Below are 23,267 nucleotides of genomic sequence, written 5' to 3'. Positions count from 1 at the left end.
ATTGGCCCAAGTACACTTCCCTGTGGCACACCAAAAAGCAAAGGATTCAACTCTGACTTTGCTGACCCAATGCAAATCCTTTGGGTACGACCCACTAAATAGGAAGTGAACCACTGGAGCGCTAAATCTGTAATCCCATACCTGTTTTTCAATCTATGAAGTAAAATGGACTGATCAATGGTATCGAAAGCGGCAGTCAAGTCAAGCATAACTAAAATAACCTCTTTCCGATTGTCAAGTGAAATCAAAATATAATTTTGAACTTTCAACAGTGCTGACTCAGTACTGTGATACTGCCGATAAGGTGACCGAAATTTGGATAACAATGAGAACCGGACTAAATATGCATGAAGCTGGTCAGCAGCTATTTTCTCGATTAATTTACCAACAAAAGGAACATTTGACACAGGCCTGTAATTACACAATTCATTTGGATCCAATCCAGACTTTTTAAACAGAGGTCTTATGATAGCCGTTGTTTATTCTGATGGAAAAACGCCCGAAACAAAAGATTTGTTCACAATCGATAATAAATGCGTTGAAACATAAGGAAGACCAGCTTTCAAAAAGTGAGTCGGGATCGGATCCAAAACACACGATTTAGAGTTCATTGATTTCATGAATTTGATCAGAACCTTTTCGTTAATTGTACTAAAATGCATGAATGAGTGACCAAGTTCAGTAGATACACATGGAATATCACCAGGAACATGCATCAGTTGCCCTCGAAGACGATTTATTTTGCTATTAAAAAAGTCTAGAAACTGTTCGGCTAATTTTTGATCGTTGTCGTGTTGAGGCAAATTCTTTGCTGCAGCTGCTTTGTTGCCAATCATGTCATCTATTACAGAAAATAGTTTATACGTCTCAGCAACACGATGGTCGCTGCCTTTGGTGGGCCTTGATGATCCTGACCGCATGTAGTTCAGGCGGTGTACCATCTGGGTGATCGATGTGTCTTTTTGGTGCTGGAAATATATGTTAATGATCATCATAATGCTACAAGCAAAATCTACATTTGTCTGAGGAGCATCGATACCATAACTATGTTAAAGGCACAATTCTTACCTGCTATTTGAAGTAAAATGACATGTGGAGTACCGTTGTGCTGTCCAAAGATTTTCAAGTATACACACACGTGCAGTGTAGTGTGACTGATGTCGCAACATATCAACTGTTATTGGGCTATGATATTCCTAGACCAATGTTGGCTGCAAGGTTATATTGGGTGCATGGCCCAATGTTGTTGGTTGGATGTGTCGGCTAAATTTCATCCTGCCAACATTGGCAAGATACCTAATACATGATGATGATTGGATGGCATAATGGCAAAACGACGTTGGCATGATGTCCCAAGACCATCGTTGGCTGCAAGGTTGTATTGGGAACACGACCTGACGTTGTTGGTCAGACATTTCGGCTGTAATCATCCTGCCGACGTCAGCAAGATATATGATGTTGATTGGACGTCATAACACTGATGTAGGCAGGCCACCTGCTAAATGGCATGTTGGCAAGACATATTCTAATTAAACAACATCGGCAAGACATTCCATGACCGAAATTGGCTGCGAGGTTGTATTGAGAACGCAGCCCGACATTGTTTGTCGGACATGTTGGCCTAATTAAACCATCCTGCCCACGTCGGCAAGATGCCTAATATCTGACGTTAATTGGACGTCATAACACTAATGGAGGTTGGCCACCTGCTTATTATGTATGACGGCAAGACATATTTTTAGCCCACATTGGCTGGATGTTCCAATACTGACGTTGGGTACAAGGTTGTTTTGGGAACACAGCCTGATGTCATTGCGTGGATGTGTGGGCTAAAACTCAACCTGCCGACATCGGTAGGAAACCCAATGTATGATGTGAGGCTAAAAAATAATAACCACCATAGGCTGGCTGTCTGTTGCAGGACAAGATGTATTTTGACCGATGTTGGCAAGATGTTCAAAACCCAATGGCCTTTTTAAGGACGTCGGCGAGACTAACTTTGAACGACTCCAACCATTTGCCAACCAATGACCGACTTAAACCGACTTTGGGCAAACTGCAGTGTGCCACCCGAGAAGAGAGATATTAACAACAGTAATTTTAGTGCTTCTAAGTATCTCATTTTCCCAAACGTGAGCCAATAGGATTAAAACTCATTGGAAGTGTTTGAAATATCAGATTGGAATTAAAACTTAGCAAAACATAGTATTGTAAGCGTTGGATCCCTGAATTTAAACCTCTAACTGTTGAATCAGATGTCGAGGTACATGTATTCCATTATGTTAGCTGTTAGGAAACAAGTTCTCCCTAGCATACTCAAACAAATAATGAACCTCTTTACTTTGTTCACCCTTCTTGTGCCATTAAGGGTTGTATCATTTTTAGACTAGACTGTATTCACTAGGCCTTAACAGGGATTGTGGCTTTTTGTCACACTACACCATTGGCATCTGATTGATCACAATCCTGTTTTACTGTACATTGTACATGGAGTCCCCCTTTATTTCTTGTCGAAAAGCTACAGTCCATCATTTGCAGCTATCCAAAACGTAATTATTGTTAAAAAACATACTTGGTTGAAAGATAGTAAGGGAACTAAACTCCGTGTGAAATTATTCTTTATGACATGCTGTCATTTTGCGCGTGCAAGCTTTGACACAATGCATACATCCATGCACGCGTGGTTGCTTTAATTCATAGGATCAGTGCGCGCCATCGCGTAGCTGCAATCGGCTCAGCGAGAACGTGTCTCAGTTGCTGAATTTTTGTTGCTTCAAAGAAACAAAATGCACAAATTACAAATGATGAAATTACCTTTAAATGCACATTCTCATTCTGGTTAGTCATTTAAAGTGCTACCTTATTTTCCATTTGATTCTGCCTGACTAAAATGGCTGCCCACTACTTTCACTTGATTATATGCACAGCGAGGACTTTAAAATAGGATAGTTATTTGTCTCTTAATTTATTGTTGAGAAGGGGTGATTTATTTTATTCAACAATGCTTCTTTCTTTAAGTTTATTTCTTGAAATATCTTTCTAATTCAGTGTGAACCTGGAGCATAACAGTTTGCAGTCATTCTGTGGTCTTGTCTACCTGGTGAACCTAAGGGTATGTAAAATAACTGTATTCTAATCGTTCTAATTACTGTTTAAAATATAGCCCCTCCCTTTTATCTTTTCCTCTGAACAGCTTTAATTCTAATGTCTTTGTTGAGAACAATAAATAAAGCTGCAGAAAACCAAATCAAAAGTGCAGCCAATAAACAAACACCTTTAAATGTCGTCACATTTTGCAAAATTTTTGATTGTGCTCCGGCGTTGCTGCTAAGGCTCAACCAAATTTCCATATGCAAAGGGTATGATTTGCTATTCTGCATTATTTTGCTCTGCACAAACTAGACTTACAGTAGGGCACATGGTGCTTCTAACTTCTCAGTGTCATTATTTGAGTGCCCATTTATTTTTATACGAAAGCAACAACAATTGGCTTGAAGTGTGCATTGGTCAGGTGGCTTAGATCTTAATTTTTGACATGATCGTGACCGACTGGTCCAAAGCACCAAACTTGGCAGATAGATTCTTAGAGCCCCAGAGAAGATATTTAGAAGGGGTGAAACCTTAAATTCTTTTTGGAAGGGTGCCTGATTTGCATAATTTGTTAATACCTGCGTGTAATATTATTATTATTATTATTATTATTATTAATGGTTTATTTTATTAAAATTTCACGGCCATAAGGCCGAATTGCAGTTTAATTTACACACATTAAAAATCGTTATATATTAAAATTACAGAGAATTACATCGTCTGAAAGATACATTAAAAAGGTAAATCACAACAAAATACACACAAGTAATAAAAATTAAAATCATTCAAATCCGACTGCGTAAAATATTGAGTGAGCTCTATACGTTCATGCATACCCAACCCACTACATGTAATAAGTTAACCAGAAACTGTGACCAACAACGAGTTCCTTCATAAAAAGAGGTCACATATCTTTGTTAATCAGATCAGTTAAGTAGGGAGTAGAGCTGCATTTGTACCTGTTAGTCCTACAGCGTATTGTGCTGAGATGATCATTGTTCCTTAACCCATTGTTCCTAATCGGGGGCAGCCAGTCTCTGAATTTGTGGGAACTGAGTAGTGATTTGCCAAACACGGAACACAATTGTTCTCTGCGGTGGGAAAGTGGGGGAACATTGAGTTGGGAACATATTCCACTGTAAGACCTATTGAGACAATATTCATAAGACAAAATGATACGAAAAGCCCTGCGCTGTAATTTTTCTAGACATTCCTCTTGCTTTTTTGATAAACATGAATGCCAGACAGGGATCGCATATTCTAGAGTAGGTCTGACATATTGAATGTACACAGTAACCAAATCTGGAATGGGGACACCATAACATTTTAACTGACGTAGGAAAATCAATCTACGATTGAATATTTTACACATAGCAGCAACCTGTTTGTCCCATTTGAGATTATCTTGTATTAGTAAAGGAGATTTTTTTATATATTTATTCCCATATGGGGGTATATTAAAAAAAAATTGAAAAGTGTGTTTTGGGGATTCTACTTACATATCTTTACTTAAGTAACATTTTCCAAAGCCTATAAGTGACTGAATAGTTATGAGGACATTGTAACGATCCAAAATGGCTACTATTGAAACAAAACCTACTCAGGGATCCGCCAGTTAAGTGAAAGCAACACAAAAATAATTTTAGAAGGAACAAGATGTTTCAATTCTGTTAGCCACTGGTCAATTTCTTGTGACTGTTAATTCAAGAATACTTAAATTATTATTATTATTTACATCAAATTTGGCAGTATGGATTCAGTGATTATAAAAATAGTAAACAAGCGGAAGTTCATGAAAAAACTAAGAATGATTGAATTACGTGCAGTACATGTCAGACAATTATAAGGACATGTACATATTAGTTTGAATCCTGGGCGAACAGCCCACTAAAAATGTGTTCTAGTTTCAAATTTGTAGTCGAACACAAACAAGGCCAAAGGCCAAAAAAAAAGGGAAGAGAATAACAAACTAGTTTACTTGTACTTCCTGTGCATATTAGCCCATCAAATGGCAAATCGCCTTTTAATAAATATTTCCTAGATTGCTATCCAAGGGGGACAAATCAACCCCTCGCCGATAAGCAACCGGACCCTACCAAAAAGCACCCACCAAAACAGGAAAGCCACATGCACAGAAAGTAAATCAGGCAAAATTATTATAATTACAGTCTAGCAAATACACTATCCCAATTTAATACAATCATAAGATATAAAATGAACGAGCACGGCTGAAATGGGGCACGGGGCACATTACTGCATGTAAAAGAAAAACCTACGTACAACACCAATAGGTTGGCAACTGAACTTCGGTAACAATTTGAGCCATCTTGACAGGTCCAAAAGTAAAAGAAATCAAGCTCAAAGAGACATGTTTCTCCTACCACACCCAGTCCTAAATCCTCAGTGGGCAAACATGTGCGCAGGGTTTTTATACTGGTACTGCTAGCCTAGTACTTTTCCACTGAACTGGAATGCAATGTAAGTAATCTATGCAAATAATTAGAACACTCCTGCCTTAATACAGTGAACTGCTTTTGGCGAGCCCATGCTAATCCATGAATTGCTAAATGTGTCAATTGAATAGAGAGCCAGGCTAGTAGAAAAAGGAACAATTGGCTTGGCCAGCTGGTGGAAGCTCTAATTTACAAATGCACCCTGGTATGTGTAGTGAATGACTTTTCAGCTGGCACATCTATCAATAGCACTACAAATTATTCCATTCCTATATAGTATTAGACAGCAAATTAAAGTTGTTTTCGCTACACTATGATGCCCTAAAGTTGCGCGCATTATGTCTCCAGATATCAATTAGTCTTGCCAAACATCAGCATTGATGAACTTCAAATTCACCAAGTTGCTTACTGGTACAGTTACCCTATTAAAACTTTATGCAAAATCATGTGAACAATGACAACATTGTTATATTTAGCCCAGAAAACAAAAACGGGACAAAACGAAGTGTCCGTAAATTAGTCTAACAAGTAGATGAAGGGTTGCCTAACGTGGAATACTGGAACAAGTTCAAGGAAATTCCCAAAATTATTGGTGAGAAAACGTTTTGGCGTAGACAAAATTATTGTAAACAACAATAATCTTTTATTTGGGAGGATTTTGTTGAACTTGTTCAAGCCCCCACGTTACCCCTCGCCTATAGTAGCCCAACTTATGGACACCTCATTTTCTCCCCTTTTTTGTCTTTTGGGCTAAGCATCAAGATGTTATCAATTTTCACATGATTTCCCACTTATTTTTGTTAGGGTAACTGTGCCAGTAAGTAACTCTGTGAATTTGAAGCTCATCAATACCCACATTTGGCGAGACTAGTTGATGATATCTGAGGAAAAGGTAAATGCACGCAACTTTGGGTAAAATAGTAGCCATTTTGGTTCTTTACTATGTTCTCATAATTATTCAGTCACTTATATGCTTTAGAAAATGTTATTGAAGTAAGGATATGTAAGTAGAATCACCAAAATACACTTTTCAAAAAAATAAAAAAATAAAAATATACCCAAATATGGGAACAAATATATTACACGGCAGGGATTAATGATTTATGTAAATTAGGCACCCTTCCAAAAAGAATTTGAGGTGTCACCCCTTCTAAATATCTTCTCTAGGGCTATAAGAATCTATCTGCCAAGTTTGGTGCACGATTCCAACCATATGCCACCTGACTACATACCGATAGATTTTTGTAGTGACAAGTGGCGCACAAAAAGTACTTTGAACTCTGAGGAAAGAAGATATGGGTCTGAGCATATAATCAAAATAAATAAATTTTGTTTGTCAAACACAAGTAGTTTAGTGGGAAGAAGGGGTTATCGTGCACCCTCGGAAATCAATTTCTAACTGACGTCTCTAGGTCAGATAAAATGCGTAGAAAATGATTTGCTATGTTAAAAATTTTTTAAAATCTCCCAGAATTACGTGATAACGATCATCATTTTGTGCTAACACGGAAAAATTTTGCGCTAACCCTGTAAGCACTAATCCCTAGTTACGGGTTGTACGCATGGCAGAAACAAAACCTGTGAAATACACTTACCTTTTTGCTTATGGTAAGCAGAGCCATGAAATTGGGCTCTGGTTGAAAGGAAACTAACCTAATGTCTTATTTCTGAGAAAAGATGGGAAAAAAACAGTTGTTAGATCGGACGCGGCAGATATTTTGTGGCATACGTGTAGCCTTGGAAACGACATTTGCCACACAAGTGTTTTTATTTGAAGTATTCGGTCCCTTTCTAAACGCACACTGAGGCAGTAGTACTTTAGTGCTGTTGTATTTGGTGCTTATGGTGGAGGTGGTGGTTCACTGTAATTACACAAATTACAATATTTCACTTTAGTATTAACAATTACAGAAAAACATAATAAACCATTTAGATTAACTAGTCAAACATATGCGATTGAGCTTGAGCCTTCACTTGACATAGTGTGTACATTATCCCTGTACGTGTAATTAAACACACCCCAAAACATATAAATCTTTACTTTAAAAGCTGCAAATATCTTAATAAATCACTCAGAATATGATAAATTATAACCATGAATAAATCAACAAGGCTTACCGATTGTGTTGGATCCGAATCTACAACATTTGGGACTTAGAAAACCTGATAATTTTACAATTATTTGGGGAGATAAATTTGGTACATGTCCATTATTTACGAATCATCGGAATCATAAAGAGTTTAAACTTTGACCTTACAAATGCATGATATCAAAAGAGGGCGCTTTTACAAAAGTACGAACACAATACAATACAATATTTTATTTCATCACAATTAAAAGACATAAAAACAATATACATATATTTAGACACGTAAAAATTTAGAATTTAGAGTAGAAAACTTGAGTTTATGAAAAGGTAATAAGTATAAAACCACCAGCAAAAATCCCTACTTTGAAAAAAGAGAAGCTTGAAAACGAAAAGCTTATTGTTATAAAAAAGTATTCAAATCTGCATGCTAATATGCTAGGTTATTTATTTTAAAAGGTCTAATCTGAATTGTAAAAACATTGCAAACAGACAGTATTTATCTGATAAAATTAGAATTATAGAGATGAATGGCACTAGGTAAAAAAAGAAAAATCTGAACCGGTTTGTGTGAGTGGGGAGCACTGTAATCGGGAACGATTAACGAACAGTTTTACCGCAACAAACTAATATTTCCAATCAAAGGTATGCGTGATCATAAATTAAAGTTTAGAAAACACTTTGAAATAACAACTATGAATAAACCCAAATTAAATTTCACAACTTGCCGCTACAGTACACATATGATTTCAGCCGTGTCCATACAATGTAATATACACGTTGTCTGTGTGTGTCACGTTATACAAACAGCACTCGCATGTTTTTCGCAACTAGCACTCACCTTGATTTTTGAGAGTCAAAATTTTGACCCCAGAAATTCATTCTCGCAAGAATAACACAAAACCACCCAGTATATTTAATAATGGCTGAGTGCACATTTATATCCTACTTTAAAATACTCTTTCCAATAATTAACATCATTATGTTTGAAACGCATTTTGTAGCCCAATTGAGCACATTCCAATTGTATGTATCATTTGCAGTTGTCCAATGAATAGGGGCAAGTAGGTGAAATGTTGACGAAAGGTTTTCAAATTTTAAAGATAACTTTGATGTGCCGCTAGAGGGTGCCGTCTCGGGTGATGACGTCATAATGCTTGGTTTTTTTTGGAAATATAATATTTGTGGCCAAATCTGACATTTGTTTGATGGTGCATTTTGCTAGTGTCCAAAATCATATTTAGCCCATCCAAAACATGAAGGGGTTGCTTGGTTAAATGGAATCCCACTTCCAATTGCAGTTTTCACACTTTTTAATGATAATGAATCCATGAAATCATGTTGTCTTCTTTGCTGTTAGCTTCAAAGGTTGTGAAGTGATGTTAACAAAATAATGCAGGGCAGGAAGAAATTTAGTGGGTTGGCCAAACTTTTACAGGGGCAACATAATATGTTAGCAGGGCGGCCAGTACACTTAAAACTTCTTGTGGAGAACACACCTACTGCATTAGTAAATGTGTACTTTTTCAATTATCTTATTTTACCATCTGGATGATTACGTGTGTATTTATAGTGCCAAATGTATATGCTACATGTTTATAAAAATTGTACCTCACTGACATTTTGAAACGGCAATGTGTAAATATTTTTTACGATGGTGGACACCATTCAGACTAATGGCGTGAAACAATGTTTTGCCACATTTTTCTGAGTGTATTCTTCAGTTCCATTTATGAAACCCTAATTGTATGTATTTACTATTAATTCAGATGTATGAAAGATAAGCTTGGATGGCAGTGATTTATTTACGTTTATGAAGTTCGCTTCAAGAGACTTTTCAAGTTGGTTCCTTTCAGCTTTCATTGGTGCCACGTAATTGTTTTAGGCAAAGACTGGAGTTCAACATAGGGATATTAACAAGACATGCTTTTCTACCCTCAGAATGAATGGATGGAAGCATCATAGCCAGAAACCTCATTGTTTTTGTTATTTAAAATTGAGCTTGGCCATAACAGAAAGACATCTAAATACATCAGTGTGTAAACACCTTCAATCGTGGACCCCTTTCGTCCCTATTTTGTTTGCACTCTAACTTTTTAGGAAGAACTCCCATATTTTTTGTAAACATTTTGTTTCTTTTAAAATCTAGACTCCATAACAGACTGTCTATTGACAAACTTGTTGGTCTGTTGTCCCTTTTGTTACTCTATGTGTTCAGTATGTCACAATTAAGGAACCTTGGTAAATGACTGCACAAGTTACTGTTTCTATTTGATTTTTCCTTGGGCTTCAGGTGCTGTGTTTGAACCACAATCATATTGAATGTATCTTGCCGCGCCCCAAGGCTTGTGGAAGTAAAGGATACCTAAAGGGATACAGAGAAGACCTGACAGACATTTATAGCCCTGGGAATTTCACACCCATTCTAGAAAATCTGGAAGTACTCCATCTAGGGTAAGATTTGAATTGGTAAATGTGTTAAAGAAAAGAAAAAAAATTATGTTTAAAAATGTTCACAAATGTTTTCAAAGGCTAGGAAGCATTACTTCAAGTAGAAAGAGTGTGTAACAACTTAGACACAACTTCATGACATGGGCATGACATTAGTCACATTATTCACAACTTCATGACTTAGTCACAACCCGTGACATGGAATTGATAAACTTCAATATTAAAGTTGCACACCCATGCTTTTCAAAATAAAAAATGGACTTTGTATTCTATCCTAACAAATGTTTAATTTGTCTGTTTTGTTTCAACAGGGACATGGTTTTCATTTTACGTACAAATCTCCCCATGAGAGCAAATGTTTGATCTTGTAACCAATAAATCCAATTTTGTGAAGAATTGTTTGTTTATAAGTGTCATTCAAAAGTGAATAACTTTCATATTGCCTTGAAAATAGCAATTGGCAAAAAATATCTATTTTTTTGGGTGGTGACACTCAAAAAATAGCATGGGGAATGCATCTTGAAAACATAAAATATACAAATGCCATGTAGGAAACGTATTTGAAACTTATTATCTGTATTTTTTTTTGGAATGTGGTTTATTTCTAACAATGTTTTCAACTGGTGCTTTTAACTGAAAAGAAAGTAATTAAGTACACAAAAATGGTGTTTCAAGCTGATTTCTACGACAGGAAAAAAGTTGTATGTATAATTCTTATTTTAATCATTTTAGAAAATAATATTCTATTAGAATGAAATTCCGCTATGATACTAAAAGTTCTTATGCATATTATTCAATTGTCCAAAATGTACATGTTTGTCCACTTTGGAACTGACCACATACTACAAAAAGGTGCAGTAATTGGGTCATAACTGTAGAGGTGTACATGTTCTACATAACCTGCTGAGGACCGTCACACAAAGGGAAAACAACAGATCCTTTCAGTCCTTGGGCATTGGGTCTTTTGTTATATGCTTAGTCTATGGGAGAGTGTTACAGCACAGGGACAAAGGGAAACACAAAGCATTGTCCTCAAGAGTATAGTAAAACACGACTGTCTGTACACGTGAGTGTCAAAAGCACTCAAACACGCCTATGTAAAATTAAGTTTGCAACTTTAGTAGTACCATAAATGTGATACATACGTATAATACTTTTATTAAGTACTTATGCTAGGTATATCAACACTTCTGCAAATGCCTCTGTTATCCTTTTTTTTCAGATATAATGGAATCACTGACCTAATTAGGCTTCAGATTAGCCGTTTACCATCTCTCAAGGCTCTCTTCTTACAAGGCAAGTTTGTATATTGGAACTTGAAAATATGTTTTATCATATCTGCAAAAGTTTGGTACTCCATCCATCAATTTCATTAATTTTGTTACCTCTCTTCCAGGAAACGAGATCAGCAAAGTGGAAGGCCTTGATAGCTTACAGGATCTAAGAGAGATAGTTTTGGATCGCAACAGAATTAAAGGGCTATCAGAGTATTCTTTCATGAATCAGTGGAACTTAGTGGAGCTTCACATGGAAGAAAACAGACTAAGAGATCTGTCTCACTTGCAGTATCTGGAGAATCTTCAGAGGCTGTATCTTGGCAGTAATAGATTACAGGTACATTGGGAACTTACATTGGGAACTTCTTTTTATAAACTAAATTCAATATTTTTTGAAACTCTACTTTTTATATAACTTTAGTGGTGTGCTACATGTAACAGGAAGTCTTGTTTATGTTTATGTTTTTATTCTCATATCAAAATCAGTTGTCAATTAAGATACTAAATTATGACCTGAATGGATATGTTCTGTAGATTCTTGAGTTTAAGGTGGTTTCATGCAATACATGATGATATCATATCCTGTCACTTTTGTGGAACACTTTTCATATGAGGTCTTTTGTCTGCGCATTTTTAAATGCCACAAGTTTTGCAAATATCTATGTTGGTCTTAGTTTGTGATGAACAGATCTATGTTTGTAACAGATAATCTACTTCACCTTGTGCACTCACCCTACCAATATACATAGCCACCATGGGCGTCGCCAGGATTTTTTCTAGAGGGGGGCAAATTTTTTTTTTGCCAAAAAATGCTTGTATTTCTCAACACATTCTCGATTTATCAGTTTTAGAGGGGGGGCAGGGACATTTTGCCCCTCCCCCCAACTCATTAAATTTACACCACTTTGTCTTCGCGCCTCTTTTTCTTTTCTTTTTTTTTCTTTTTTTTTTCTTCCTTTTTTTTGTTTTTGTTTTGTTTGCTTTTCCAGGGGGGGGGGGGCAAGTGCCCCCCCTTGCCCCCCCCCTCGCGACGCCCATGATAGCCACTAATCATAAATACCTGCGATGGTTTACCTAATTCTATTGATCAAAAGCCTGTCAAGTAGGTGGTCTTAAACAGTTGTTTAAACACCGATCAGAATTGTTTTTGATGGTGTAGAGACCCTGCTCTCCGTGCCAAATACATGCCAGCTAAAGCTGGTTGCTTGAGAAACACTGATAATCCATATAAGGAAATATTGAGCAAACCATACGCATGACTTTTCCACTTTTTATGGTTTTTAATTGAAAAGGTATTTCAAAATGAGGATAATTTGTGATGGAGCAGTTATAAACATGACATTTAAAACCATTTAGGTTCTTTATCACCGATAATAGCCCGGGCCAAAATTGGCAGACACTTGGCCTCTGTAAAATCGAAGGGGGGGGGGCTTTCAATTTTTGATTTTCCACGGCCCCAATATCCAGGGATTCCGGTGCCAGGGCTCGTCTGCTCGGACGGTGATTCAACTTTGTTCCCCTCAGCCTTTGTTTTCTCTGAGTGGTTCACTAACATCAGACTTCCTGACTGCTTCTGGAGTCCCTCTACAATCTGAGGCGGATTCTTCTCCTAAGGAGAAGAAGCAGAAGAAACGCAAGTCGAAGGATATGTATACTGATAGTTCTGTCGGCCACAAGCGGCATAAGTTCTCTCATAAGGACACGGCTTTGCTTCAAGCAATTCAGAACTTGTCTGAAACCTTTTCAGCCTTTTCAAAACAGACTCCCGCTGCTGATCTGGACTTATCGCCCCCCTTCCCAGCCTTGACCGCCTCCAAACCCTAACATACCTCACACGAGTTCCACTCCACCGGACTCTCCAATCATGTCGGTATTCGCCCCTAGTTCTTTCGGCACTCCTATGGACCTGCCGTCTGAACCTCCCGCTGAAGACCAAGATGTTGTCTCTTCTCAGTCACTTCATGAGGACGAGGCCGAACATGAAGAAGACTCCATGGCCATGCTCTATCGCTTGGTACAACGAGACATGGCACATGTATTGGGATTTCCTGAGCCCATGAAGCTGGCACCTCGTTCAAACAGCTCCCGACTCACGAGTCACTCCCGATCCTACCCCAGTGGTTCCCTTCGATCGGGTTTGCTCGCAACAGATTCAGTCTGTGTTCGACCAACCCAAACTGCGTCGTCCTATAATTCGCCTCTTTGAGTTTATACTCCTTCCCGGCAGACGACATGACTCAGTATCTTACCATGCCTACCATTGCTGACGACGTGCCTGATAAACTTGCATCCGATTCTGGTCATCGGGCTCCGACTACATCCTTGTTCCCAGACACTGCTCAGAACCGTAACGAGAAGGCGTTTCTGAACATTGACGGCACCGCTCGTTTTGGTATAACCCATACGGCGTTTTGCCTCCTTCTGTTCGAATACTTATTCCAGGGGTTTCAGACCAATTCCACCATCCCGGCCGAAATGCTAGGCTCTGCCTTTCGCTGTCTGGACCATTCACTTCGGGCAGTTCTTGGCAAACTTACTCGTGTTTGTTGTCATAGCATGGAGATATGACGGGCAGCAGTTTTGGATGCCGTATTTCTGCCCACCGATGGAGCTCGCAAGCGTCTTGAGTCCCTTCCCATCCAGGAACGAGACCTCTTTCAGGTTTCAGTCTCGTATTCAGGCTGATGCTGACCGTATCAAGGCTACGGAGAAGATTAATGTGGGCAAGGTTAATCCCAAACTGCCTCCTCAGCCCTGTTGGGTAGTACCTGCAGCCAGAGGCTGGGGCATCCAGCGGCACTCATCAGCTACTGGCCCTTCCTTTCAACCCTCTCAGCCATTTATACCCCGTCGTCCTCCGCCTGAACCGTCAAGCCGTGGTTTTCGTTCCACTACTCGACGGCCTGCCAATCAACAGGGCACCTCCTGCCCTTCAGCCTCGACCGCCGCCCCCCGGCAGCAATTCGGCTGGCGGAAGTGACTATGCTCAGTGACTATGGGCCCCATCACAGGACCTGTGGGAGCCCATTTGGCCCATTTCTCACGTAATGTGACGTGTCGTGCCATCTCTCCTGCGTCAGGACCGGTTTGATTGGTAGCATTCTGCCTCGATGGTGTCCAGTCCCTGCAGAGGTGAGCCACAGCACCAGTTATATGCACTTTCAATATGCCGTCACATGTCACGTGATTTTGTCATGACATCACTTAAATTCTCATCTTAAACACATCCCGGTTTAGGTACATCCCAAAATTCGACCCAATTAGACCTGTAATTTTGGAGATATAGACCTTTAAAATATATTGTGACCCCCGATGACGTCATCGTGACGTCATGTCAATTTTCATCTATAACACATCCAAGTCTAAGCAGAGTGGGGCGAGGGCTGGATGTTATAGAAAAAAGCGAGGGCTGGATGTTATAGAAAAAGTGAGACAGTTTTTGTTTTTACTGGTAACCTGACCCTTGGAAAATCAAAGGGGGGAGGGAAGGGTTGGACAGCATCTTTCTATGGAGCACCCTTCAATGTGGATGCTACTGTTTGTGAATTTCACTCTTCACTGCTCGCACTGTCACATGCCCAGCTTTTGTGTGATCTTGGCAACTCTGCATCTTTTGAGATACTTGTTGCATATAGCCTGTAGGTTCTCCGCAAAGCTGATTGGGAAGTTGTAGATAGTAAACTCCTATGTAAGTCTTGGAAGGCTTGCATTGTTATACATCCACAGCTTCATTGATTCCATTTCTCTAGCATTCATGCCAATTGCCAGCGTGCAATAGAGGGCACTATGGTGACATGTTCATTCATAAAAGGCTAGATGCATATTAGAACCTGTGTTCTGCACTTTTTTATGTTTTTTTGTACCTATACAAAAAGCAGTGCCGGTGTCACATGAAAATCCGACTCCTATGAAAATCGGACCCCTATTTCCCTATTATTGTTTGATCCCTCGCACGTGACAGGTCACTCTCCCGAAACGATCCTAAAAATAGCATAGTATCGTACTGCGCAGTACTACTAATGAGTCCACATTTCATGGAGTCGGATATTCACGCTACACCTGTCTAACTTTTTCCTTTAATTTATAGTACGCTAGCAATTTCAGCTCAAGATTCAGTAGCGCAACAGCATGAAACAGGCAGATTGCACGTCAATATCAGATTATTTCTTTTGTGTTTAATAAAGACCAGCTTAAAAAAAACGCGGAAATCGGCAGATTCACAGAAGAGTTTCATGCCTAATCTGAATAAGTGCCCTTTAAAAAAAACCTTGTGCCCTTTTTGTGCTAGCGGCTGTTACGAGTGCATATTGTTAATTAGTGTGCATAATCGTGGGTTTTGAACAGTGCCCCCACTGACAGATGGTACCAGCCCCCCCCCCCCCTTCACTATTAGATTTTGTGGAGGCCAAGTGTCTAGAGAAAAGAACGTGTCTACATTTTCATCACGGATGTGCCAGTGCCCTTTTTAAGAAATTGTTACCACCCCCAATAAAAATGAACTTTCTACGCCCCTGCATATAGACCACAGACTGTATTCTGTGGCATTCTTGTCGCATTTGTCTGTTTGGTGCAAATTTCTTCATGGCATTGGCTTTACACCTAATAGCTGGCTTGTCTTCTATTTATGTGTGTCTATATCGGAACTCTTTATCAGTGTCAACCAAGGTCTGGCATCCTTCTGGATCTTCGGATGTTAGAGTTAGGTCATCTGCAATTGTTGTGATGTCAGAAGTATGTTGGTATCCAGCATGCTTTATTTCATCTACAAGAACTAGGCACAGGCTGAAGACAAATAGAAATTGTATGCATGTTATCGGGCAGCCTTGGAATACTCCAACAAGGCACTATATCCAGTCTGTAGTCCAATCTCTGGTCTTAACTTGGATGAAGTGGTCATTGTAGTAATTAAAGACAAGCTTGCCGATATGTTCAGGTATATAATACCACTCAAGCGCAAACTGGATGAGTTAGTATGGGACCCATGCGTTTTGAATGTCCAGCCAAGTTTTCACAATCTGTTTTCCTTTTTTTTTTCTTGCCATCGTAAAGCATTTTAGTAAGTGCTTCAGTGTGTTCTACGCATTCTGAGATTTTCTCCATGAATCCCTTTTGGAAGGATTGGTCAATATATCCATTTGCACAGCGATATGCTATTAATCTTGGAGCAAGGATTTCTGCTAGCATTCTTCTCTGTTATTGGTATGAAGAGTGAGAGATCTTTTGTATTTTCACCTTTGGGAATTAGGATTGTTTCTCCAATTCTCCAGCTCAAAGACATAACTGCAGTCCTCCATATACTGCAGATTACCCTATGAAGCAGCTGTGTGATTGTGATCTCTTTTCTTGTTATTGAAGATTTATTTAAAGTAGGGGCCTATTTCTCTGCAGTTAGTTTTTGAAAGGCTGGTTGTCTATTTATGGGTAATGTTGAAGAGCTTCTTTGCAAATTGATGAGGGACTCTCACAGATTTTTTTTGTTATTAACAGCATTAATTATTAATTTTTACCCCTCAGCCGAGAGGCTTGAGGGGTATTGTCATCGCGTAGGGCGTCCGTCCGTCCGGCTGTCCATATGTTCTGACCATACCCCCCTTGTGGGGTGATGTTCCTTTCAGGACACATCACCCCACTATTTTCACAATAGAAAAACATCACCCCAGAAGGGAATCTTTAGAAAAAGGGATAATGGGAACACAATGCTATCACCAAACAATTCCGTCTGGCTAGACTGTCCGTCCGTCCGTCCACTCTGACCATACCATACTTGTGGGGTGATGTTCCTTTCAGAACACATCAGGGGAGTCGGCAAGTTTTGATATGTTTTGGAGTCAAAAGGTCAAAGGTCAGGGTCACCGTGCTGAGTTAAAGGTAAATGGTTTCCGGATGATATCTTGAGTTAGAATCACATTTCGCTGTCTAACTTTGATAGGGGGTTGCCCTTGGGTACAGGCAAGTTGGGATTGGTTTTGGGGTCAAAGGTCAAAGTTCAAGGCCACCGTGGTGAGTTAAAGGTAAATGGTTTCCGGATGATGACTTGAGTTAGAAATCACATTTTGCTGTCTAACTTCGGTAGGCGGTTGCCCTTGGGTACAGGCAAGTTGGGATTGGTTTTGGGGTTAAAAGGTCAAAGGTTAAGGTCACCGTGGTGAGTTAAAGGTAAATGGTTTCCGGATGATAACTTGAGTTAGAAATGAGATTTTGGTGTCTAACTTTGGTAGAGGGTTGCCCTTGGGAGTAGGCAAGTTGGGATTGGTTTTGTGGTCCAAAGGTCAAGGTCACCGTGGTGAGTTAAATGTAAATGGTTTCCGGATGATAACTCAAGTTAGAAATGTGATTTTGGTGTCTGACTTAGGTAGGTGGTTGCCCTTGGGTACAGGCAAGTTGGAATTGGTTTTGGGGTCAAAAGGTCAAAGGTTAATGTCACTGTGGTGAGTTAAAGGTAAATGGTTCCGATTGATAACTTGAGTTAGAAATGAAATTTTGGTGTCTAACTTCGGTAGGGGGTTTCCCATTGGTACAGGCATGTTGGGACTGGTTCTGGGGTCAGAGGCCAAAGGTCAAGGTCACCATGTTGAGTTAAAGGTTAATGGTTTCCGGATGATAACTTGACTCTGGCTGAGGGGTTTCAACAGCAACGCTGTTATTTTTTCTTTCTTCAAAAGAATAAGTTTAATGCTGCTCAGAGAGATGCTAAATCTCTTTTTTAGTTTGTGAGGGTCAGAAAAGAACCAGGAGGAACTCGAGGTTTGGGACAGTATGCTCTACTCTTCGTCAGGAGACAGATGGATTCCAACACCCAAAGATTTGTTATGTAGGATGACAGAAGCAGTAGATGCTACATGTAGCTGATCTGTTGGTTGTCAGTGTGGTGGAAGAAAGTTGTGAAAAAAGGTTGTCAAGGGTATAGGAGACCCATAGAAGGTGGAGGAACAAAGCTTTCTGTACATTATATGTGACCCATTGGATTATCTGGAGAGGATGGGGTTCCAGATGTCACTGATGGAGAAACCAATATCTTGAGGTACCGTGTCGTGGTTGTAGATTTTGATGGTCACTCGGATGCTACATGGGAAGTAGTGCCAGTTCATCTGCTACCGGTAGTCGTAAGTGTGAGAGTATTCGACTATGACGTACTTGTACAAAATCTCTGCGTCTGAAGTGTTGTGTTAATAGTCTGGTCGAGAGCTCCAACATACAAGATTTGGAACATTGTATCAGAAATCTCACGGCACTCCCTTTTTGGTTAAATTATTCTTGGTATTGCTTGGTAAAGTTCTTCAAGGACATTGGCCTGCTCCGTGGTATAGACCTGTGGTTGTCCTTGGCTTACCTGCACCCAATTTCATGAAGCGCTGCGTCGCAACTCAAGTTGCGACATGTAACACGTCGCAAATTCCATTTCACGAAAGTTGCGATAGGTTGAACGCGTCGTAAGCTCCTTGACAACGGCTTAAAACACGTCGCAAGTTACGACGTGTCTAGTGGTCATCGCAAAATAAGAAGAGTCATTAAAGCCAGTTTTATGCCATAAACATTACATTAGCGAGATTATAATACCGAGGCAATGTGTGTAAAGCTGTAAATAGAAATTCATTGAATAATTATGAATTAGACCGGAATATTAGAGTTGAAATTTCAAAGTAGCTATACAGTCCAATGAGAGCTTGTTTTCCTTCAAAATTGCATCGCACGGCTGCCACTTTGTTTTACGTTGTAACAAATTTTGTGCGGAGATCCGACGACTCTTTGTTGAATATCAAACGACTATTTACTGTGTGCTGACTAAATACATAAAACAGCCAATGAGTTGTGCAATAAATACACCTACGACGCGTCGCACTTAAAGGGAATATACATCATTTGCTTTTGCTGTAATTTTCAGAAATGGATGGAATTGGGGGGTTAAAAATATATAGCAAATATAGTTACACTGACTTTTTGAGGTTTTGGGTTCGAAAATGCTATAAAAACCAAGAAAAACGATCATTTTCCTGTAGTCTGGTTCCCTGACTCCATATAAGAAGAAACAGAGCAGTTTACATACATTGGGGAATTGTAACGTCAGGGAACCAGTCTAGCTGGCTCGTACCCGTTCATAGGTTTGTAATCGATTGCAAACAAGTGCGATGGTCAATTGGGGCCAGTATTTGAAAAAAAGCCAGTTGTTTCCAACGCTGATCGGCCGATCAGCGTTGGAAATTGATACAAAAATACCACTTTTCTTGAAAATGACAGTATACCAGGTGCCATGATTTTACAGGATGCTTTACACTGTCATTCACTAACAGTCCAGCAAGGTATTTCAAAATGATTTGGTAGTTTTATTTTTTGATGTTTGCAAATGTTGTATTTTCCCTTTAAGACGTGTTTTGTGAAATGGATCGCAAGACGCGTCGCAGCTGTGACGCATCGTAGATTGCATCGTAAGTTACGATGAGTTTCATGAAATCGGGTGCTGGATAGTGCAGGTAGCTCATACTGTTCAGAATCTCCCCGCGACTGTTGGTCTCTTGTTTCCAATTGGGCAGGCTGGAGGCCACTATGACTATCTGATTGTCTTGTGCAACTGACATGACTGAGAATTAGTAGTAGACTCCTAGTGTGCAGATTCCTAGTCTGAACGTTTGGTCTTGCTGGTTCTTGTGAGATTGCAGCAGGTTGTGAATTTTCTCGGATACCATGCTTGTGGAAGATACGTTGAATGTATTGGAAGTTCAACGTAAAGTAACACAGGGTGATGGAACTAATGGGCTTTGGGTGTAATAGACGCAATGGTGTGTGTGTTGGGGAGGGTTGATCTGGGATCCTTGGTACACCCAACCTAATTCGACCAGGGTATCCCCTATATCTAGCTGGCAACGGGATCTTTTATATCTCTGTGCCCACACTATACTAACCACAATTAAGGATATCTAACCTCCCTGGACACACGACCCACTTGCCAGACTATTATGATATTTTCTCATGCCCATTTGACACAATTTACTCAAGATGCATGGGCAATGGGGCCTGATCCCCTACTCACAACCTGAGTGCCTGACTACAGGATCATTTTATCCTCATACCCATACCACCTAAGCCCCAATTTCCACTCCCAAGACAGCAAAGTCACATATTCTTGTCTCCTAACGAGATTAAGGTTCTAGTAGGTTAACTTTGCCCCATTTCTCGAATCATCGCAGTCAAAGACATAATCCAGTGCATCAAGCACAGCCTCTATCATCTTTACAAGTCCATACGAGGTCCACCTGCAGATCCACAGAGCCCTCCGGAAACACAAGCCAGGCAATCCCAAAATCTATGAACAAGAGCATGTGCAGTCATCACCTCCCTTTGTCAAAACAAGTCCAATCACATCCTGTAAGCTGATAAGGGCAGCACCGCAGACTTAAACTGCAGGGAGTGCGCTATCCTTGACTTGGGTTCCCACTATCCCCTTTGCAAGGACCTCACATCATCCATCAAAAGAGACTCCAAGGCAAATTCTTCATCCTCCAGGGGTCTGGTAACATCTTCCAGTACAGGCAGCTCCCACCCACACCTCAAAATGCCCAATCTTCTTCAGACAACCGATGATGAACGAGCCGGATGTTCCACTGCGCCCCATCATGGCCTCATAGGGGGAACACACGTACAAGACAGCCAGACACCTCACATAAATGCTTCATCCCCTAATTAGCAACACCAAACACCAAATCAGGAATTCTTAGAGTTTGCCATCTTCACCTCAGACCTCACCCTCAAGCCAAACTACGTCATAGTAATCAGCTATCGAGTCATTTCTCTCTTTACCAATACACTCAGCGCCAACTGACCTGTGGCATCATCAAAGAGAGGCTTTAACTTGACCCCACACACAAGGACTCCACTGACGCCCCATATTGTATTCAGCTTACCCTGTGTCTTGAATAATCTAGCTCCATGTGATGTCCTACATGTATATCATTAGTTCTGGCCGATATAGTACCAGAAAAATTTGAGCAGACGACCATAACCACGGCAGAACACAGACAACATGTTTGGCTTCTTCATCATCAAGTGATGACACCTTCACCATCTGGCAGCATGGGTAAGATTAATATACGCCTCCTCTACTGCCAAAGGTTCTCCTATAAATAAAAGGCCCATTGTTTAAGACAACTATACAGTTCCATCACCCCCTTCGAGAGAATTAGAGTTGTATTTCCAATACATTAGACGCATCCTGTACAAGCATGGCATCCAAGTTTTCATACAGAACCCCTGAAAATCCACAAACTGCGGCAATCTCACAAGAACCAGCAAGACCAAACGTTCAGACTAAGAGTCTTCAGAATTTCATGCCAATGTAACAAAGTGTACATCGACGAGGCTGGTAGTGATCTCCCCAGTTCTACTTCTAAGACCATCAAAAAGTCGTGTGATCTCCAACCTTCCCAATCGGCTGCAAGAGACCAACAGTTGCCTGGAGATAGTGAACAGTATGAGCTACCTGCTATACATCCAGGTAAAGCGAGGACAACCACTGGGTCTATTCCAGAAAATAATACCCCAAGATATTGGTATGTCCATCAGTGACATCTGGCACCTTATCCTCCTCCACACAGTAGGCCTACAATTGTCACCTACATGTACATGTGTACGCAAGGCAAAGCTTAGTTCCCATGCCTTGTATGGGTCTCCTATGCCCTTGACAACCTACTTCAGGACTTCCTTCCGCTACACCGACATCCCACTGATCAGCTTCATGTAGCATCCTCTGCCAAAGTCATCCTACATAACAGCTCTTTGGGTGTTGGAATCCCTCTGTCTTCTAACGAAGTACCCAACCCTGGTACCCCATCCTCTCCAGATTATCGAATGGGTCACATACACGTACGTAAAGCTTAGTTCCCACACCTTAGTCAGTCTATGGGTCTCATATACCCTTGACAACCTTTTTCACAACTTTCTTCCACCACTCCGACACCCCAATGCTCAGCTACATGTAGCATCTACTGCTTCCGTCATCCTACATAACAAATTTTTGGGTGTTGGAATCCCTCTGTCTCCTGACGAATAGTAGAGCATACTGTCCCAAACCTTGAGTTCCTCCTGGTTCTTTTCTGACCCTCACAAACTAAAAAAGAGATTTAGTTTCTCTCTGAGCAGCATTAACCTTATTCTTTTGAAGAAGGAAAAAAAATGAACCACATTGTTTAAAAAAGTGTAACCATGCAAATGTACATGTACAATTGATCCACGGTGTTTGCTCGTCTGTTTTGGAACACCACTCTCTCTTAGTAGTCTCCATCAGGAGATAAATGTAAACAGTTGCTCACCTTAGTGGGACAATAATTATTTGATAGTTACATGTGTTTATGTTGATTATACCTCTCATATTGTTATCCCTGTGCTAATCCCCATCTATGTGTTTAGATTAGTAACACTACATTGTATAACTATAAGTACTTGATAACAAAATCCTCAATAAATTAAGTAATTTCATTATTTTAGCCAAATGTGGCCACAAGAATGGATCCAATACGTGAGAGTGGACCGCATCCACGTTTCTATTTAGTATTTTTCTTCGATTTAACTGCCACTAAGACTGCAATATCATTTAATCTCTACTTATTGAAAAAAGAATATATATAATTATATTCATCCGGGTATAGCGCCCTCTATAGTCGGTTTCCATGACATTTTATATATATATGAACATATACCATGTCAAGTTTTACCAAGATTGGAAAAAGTACGTTGTTGTATCTGGATGTTGACTTACCACCTCCCAACCAAACGCAAAAAATACCAGAGCCTGGATTCAGCAGGACAGTGTTTAACTCATTCAAATGTTATTAAATTTTCAATTTGCCAAGACCTAACTCTCAAATTAGTTCAACAGTAGTTGGATAAACATTTTTTTTTTTTTTTTTTTTTTTTTAGGA

At 39.9% G+C, this 23,267-nt stretch overlaps 1 protein-coding gene across 1 annotated transcript in view; it reads left to right on the top strand.

The window, feature by feature from the left end:
• LOC119743485 (leucine-rich repeat-containing protein 9-like) overlaps positions 1–23,267 on the top strand; it is a gene marked incomplete at its 3' end in the record, with an annotated part of 155,025 nt that overhangs the window by 118,650 nt on the left and 13,108 nt on the right. The window contains 4 exon segments of the mRNA XM_038219907.1: positions 3,049–3,112; positions 9,924–10,084; positions 11,304–11,377; positions 11,478–11,695. Of these exon segments, the coding sequence (XP_038075835.1) occupies positions 3,049–3,112; positions 9,924–10,084; positions 11,304–11,377; positions 11,478–11,695 (517 nt within the window).

This window comes from Patiria miniata, unplaced genomic scaffold (genome assembly GCF_015706575.1).
Source record: "Patiria miniata isolate m_02_andy unplaced genomic scaffold, ASM1570657v1 HiC_scaffold_11, whole genome shotgun sequence".
NCBI classification, from domain to species: domain Eukaryota; kingdom Metazoa; phylum Echinodermata; class Asteroidea; order Valvatida; family Asterinidae; genus Patiria; species Patiria miniata.
Note: the sequence above shows the minus strand (reverse complement) of the source record. Positions and strands in the feature narration are given on the sequence as shown.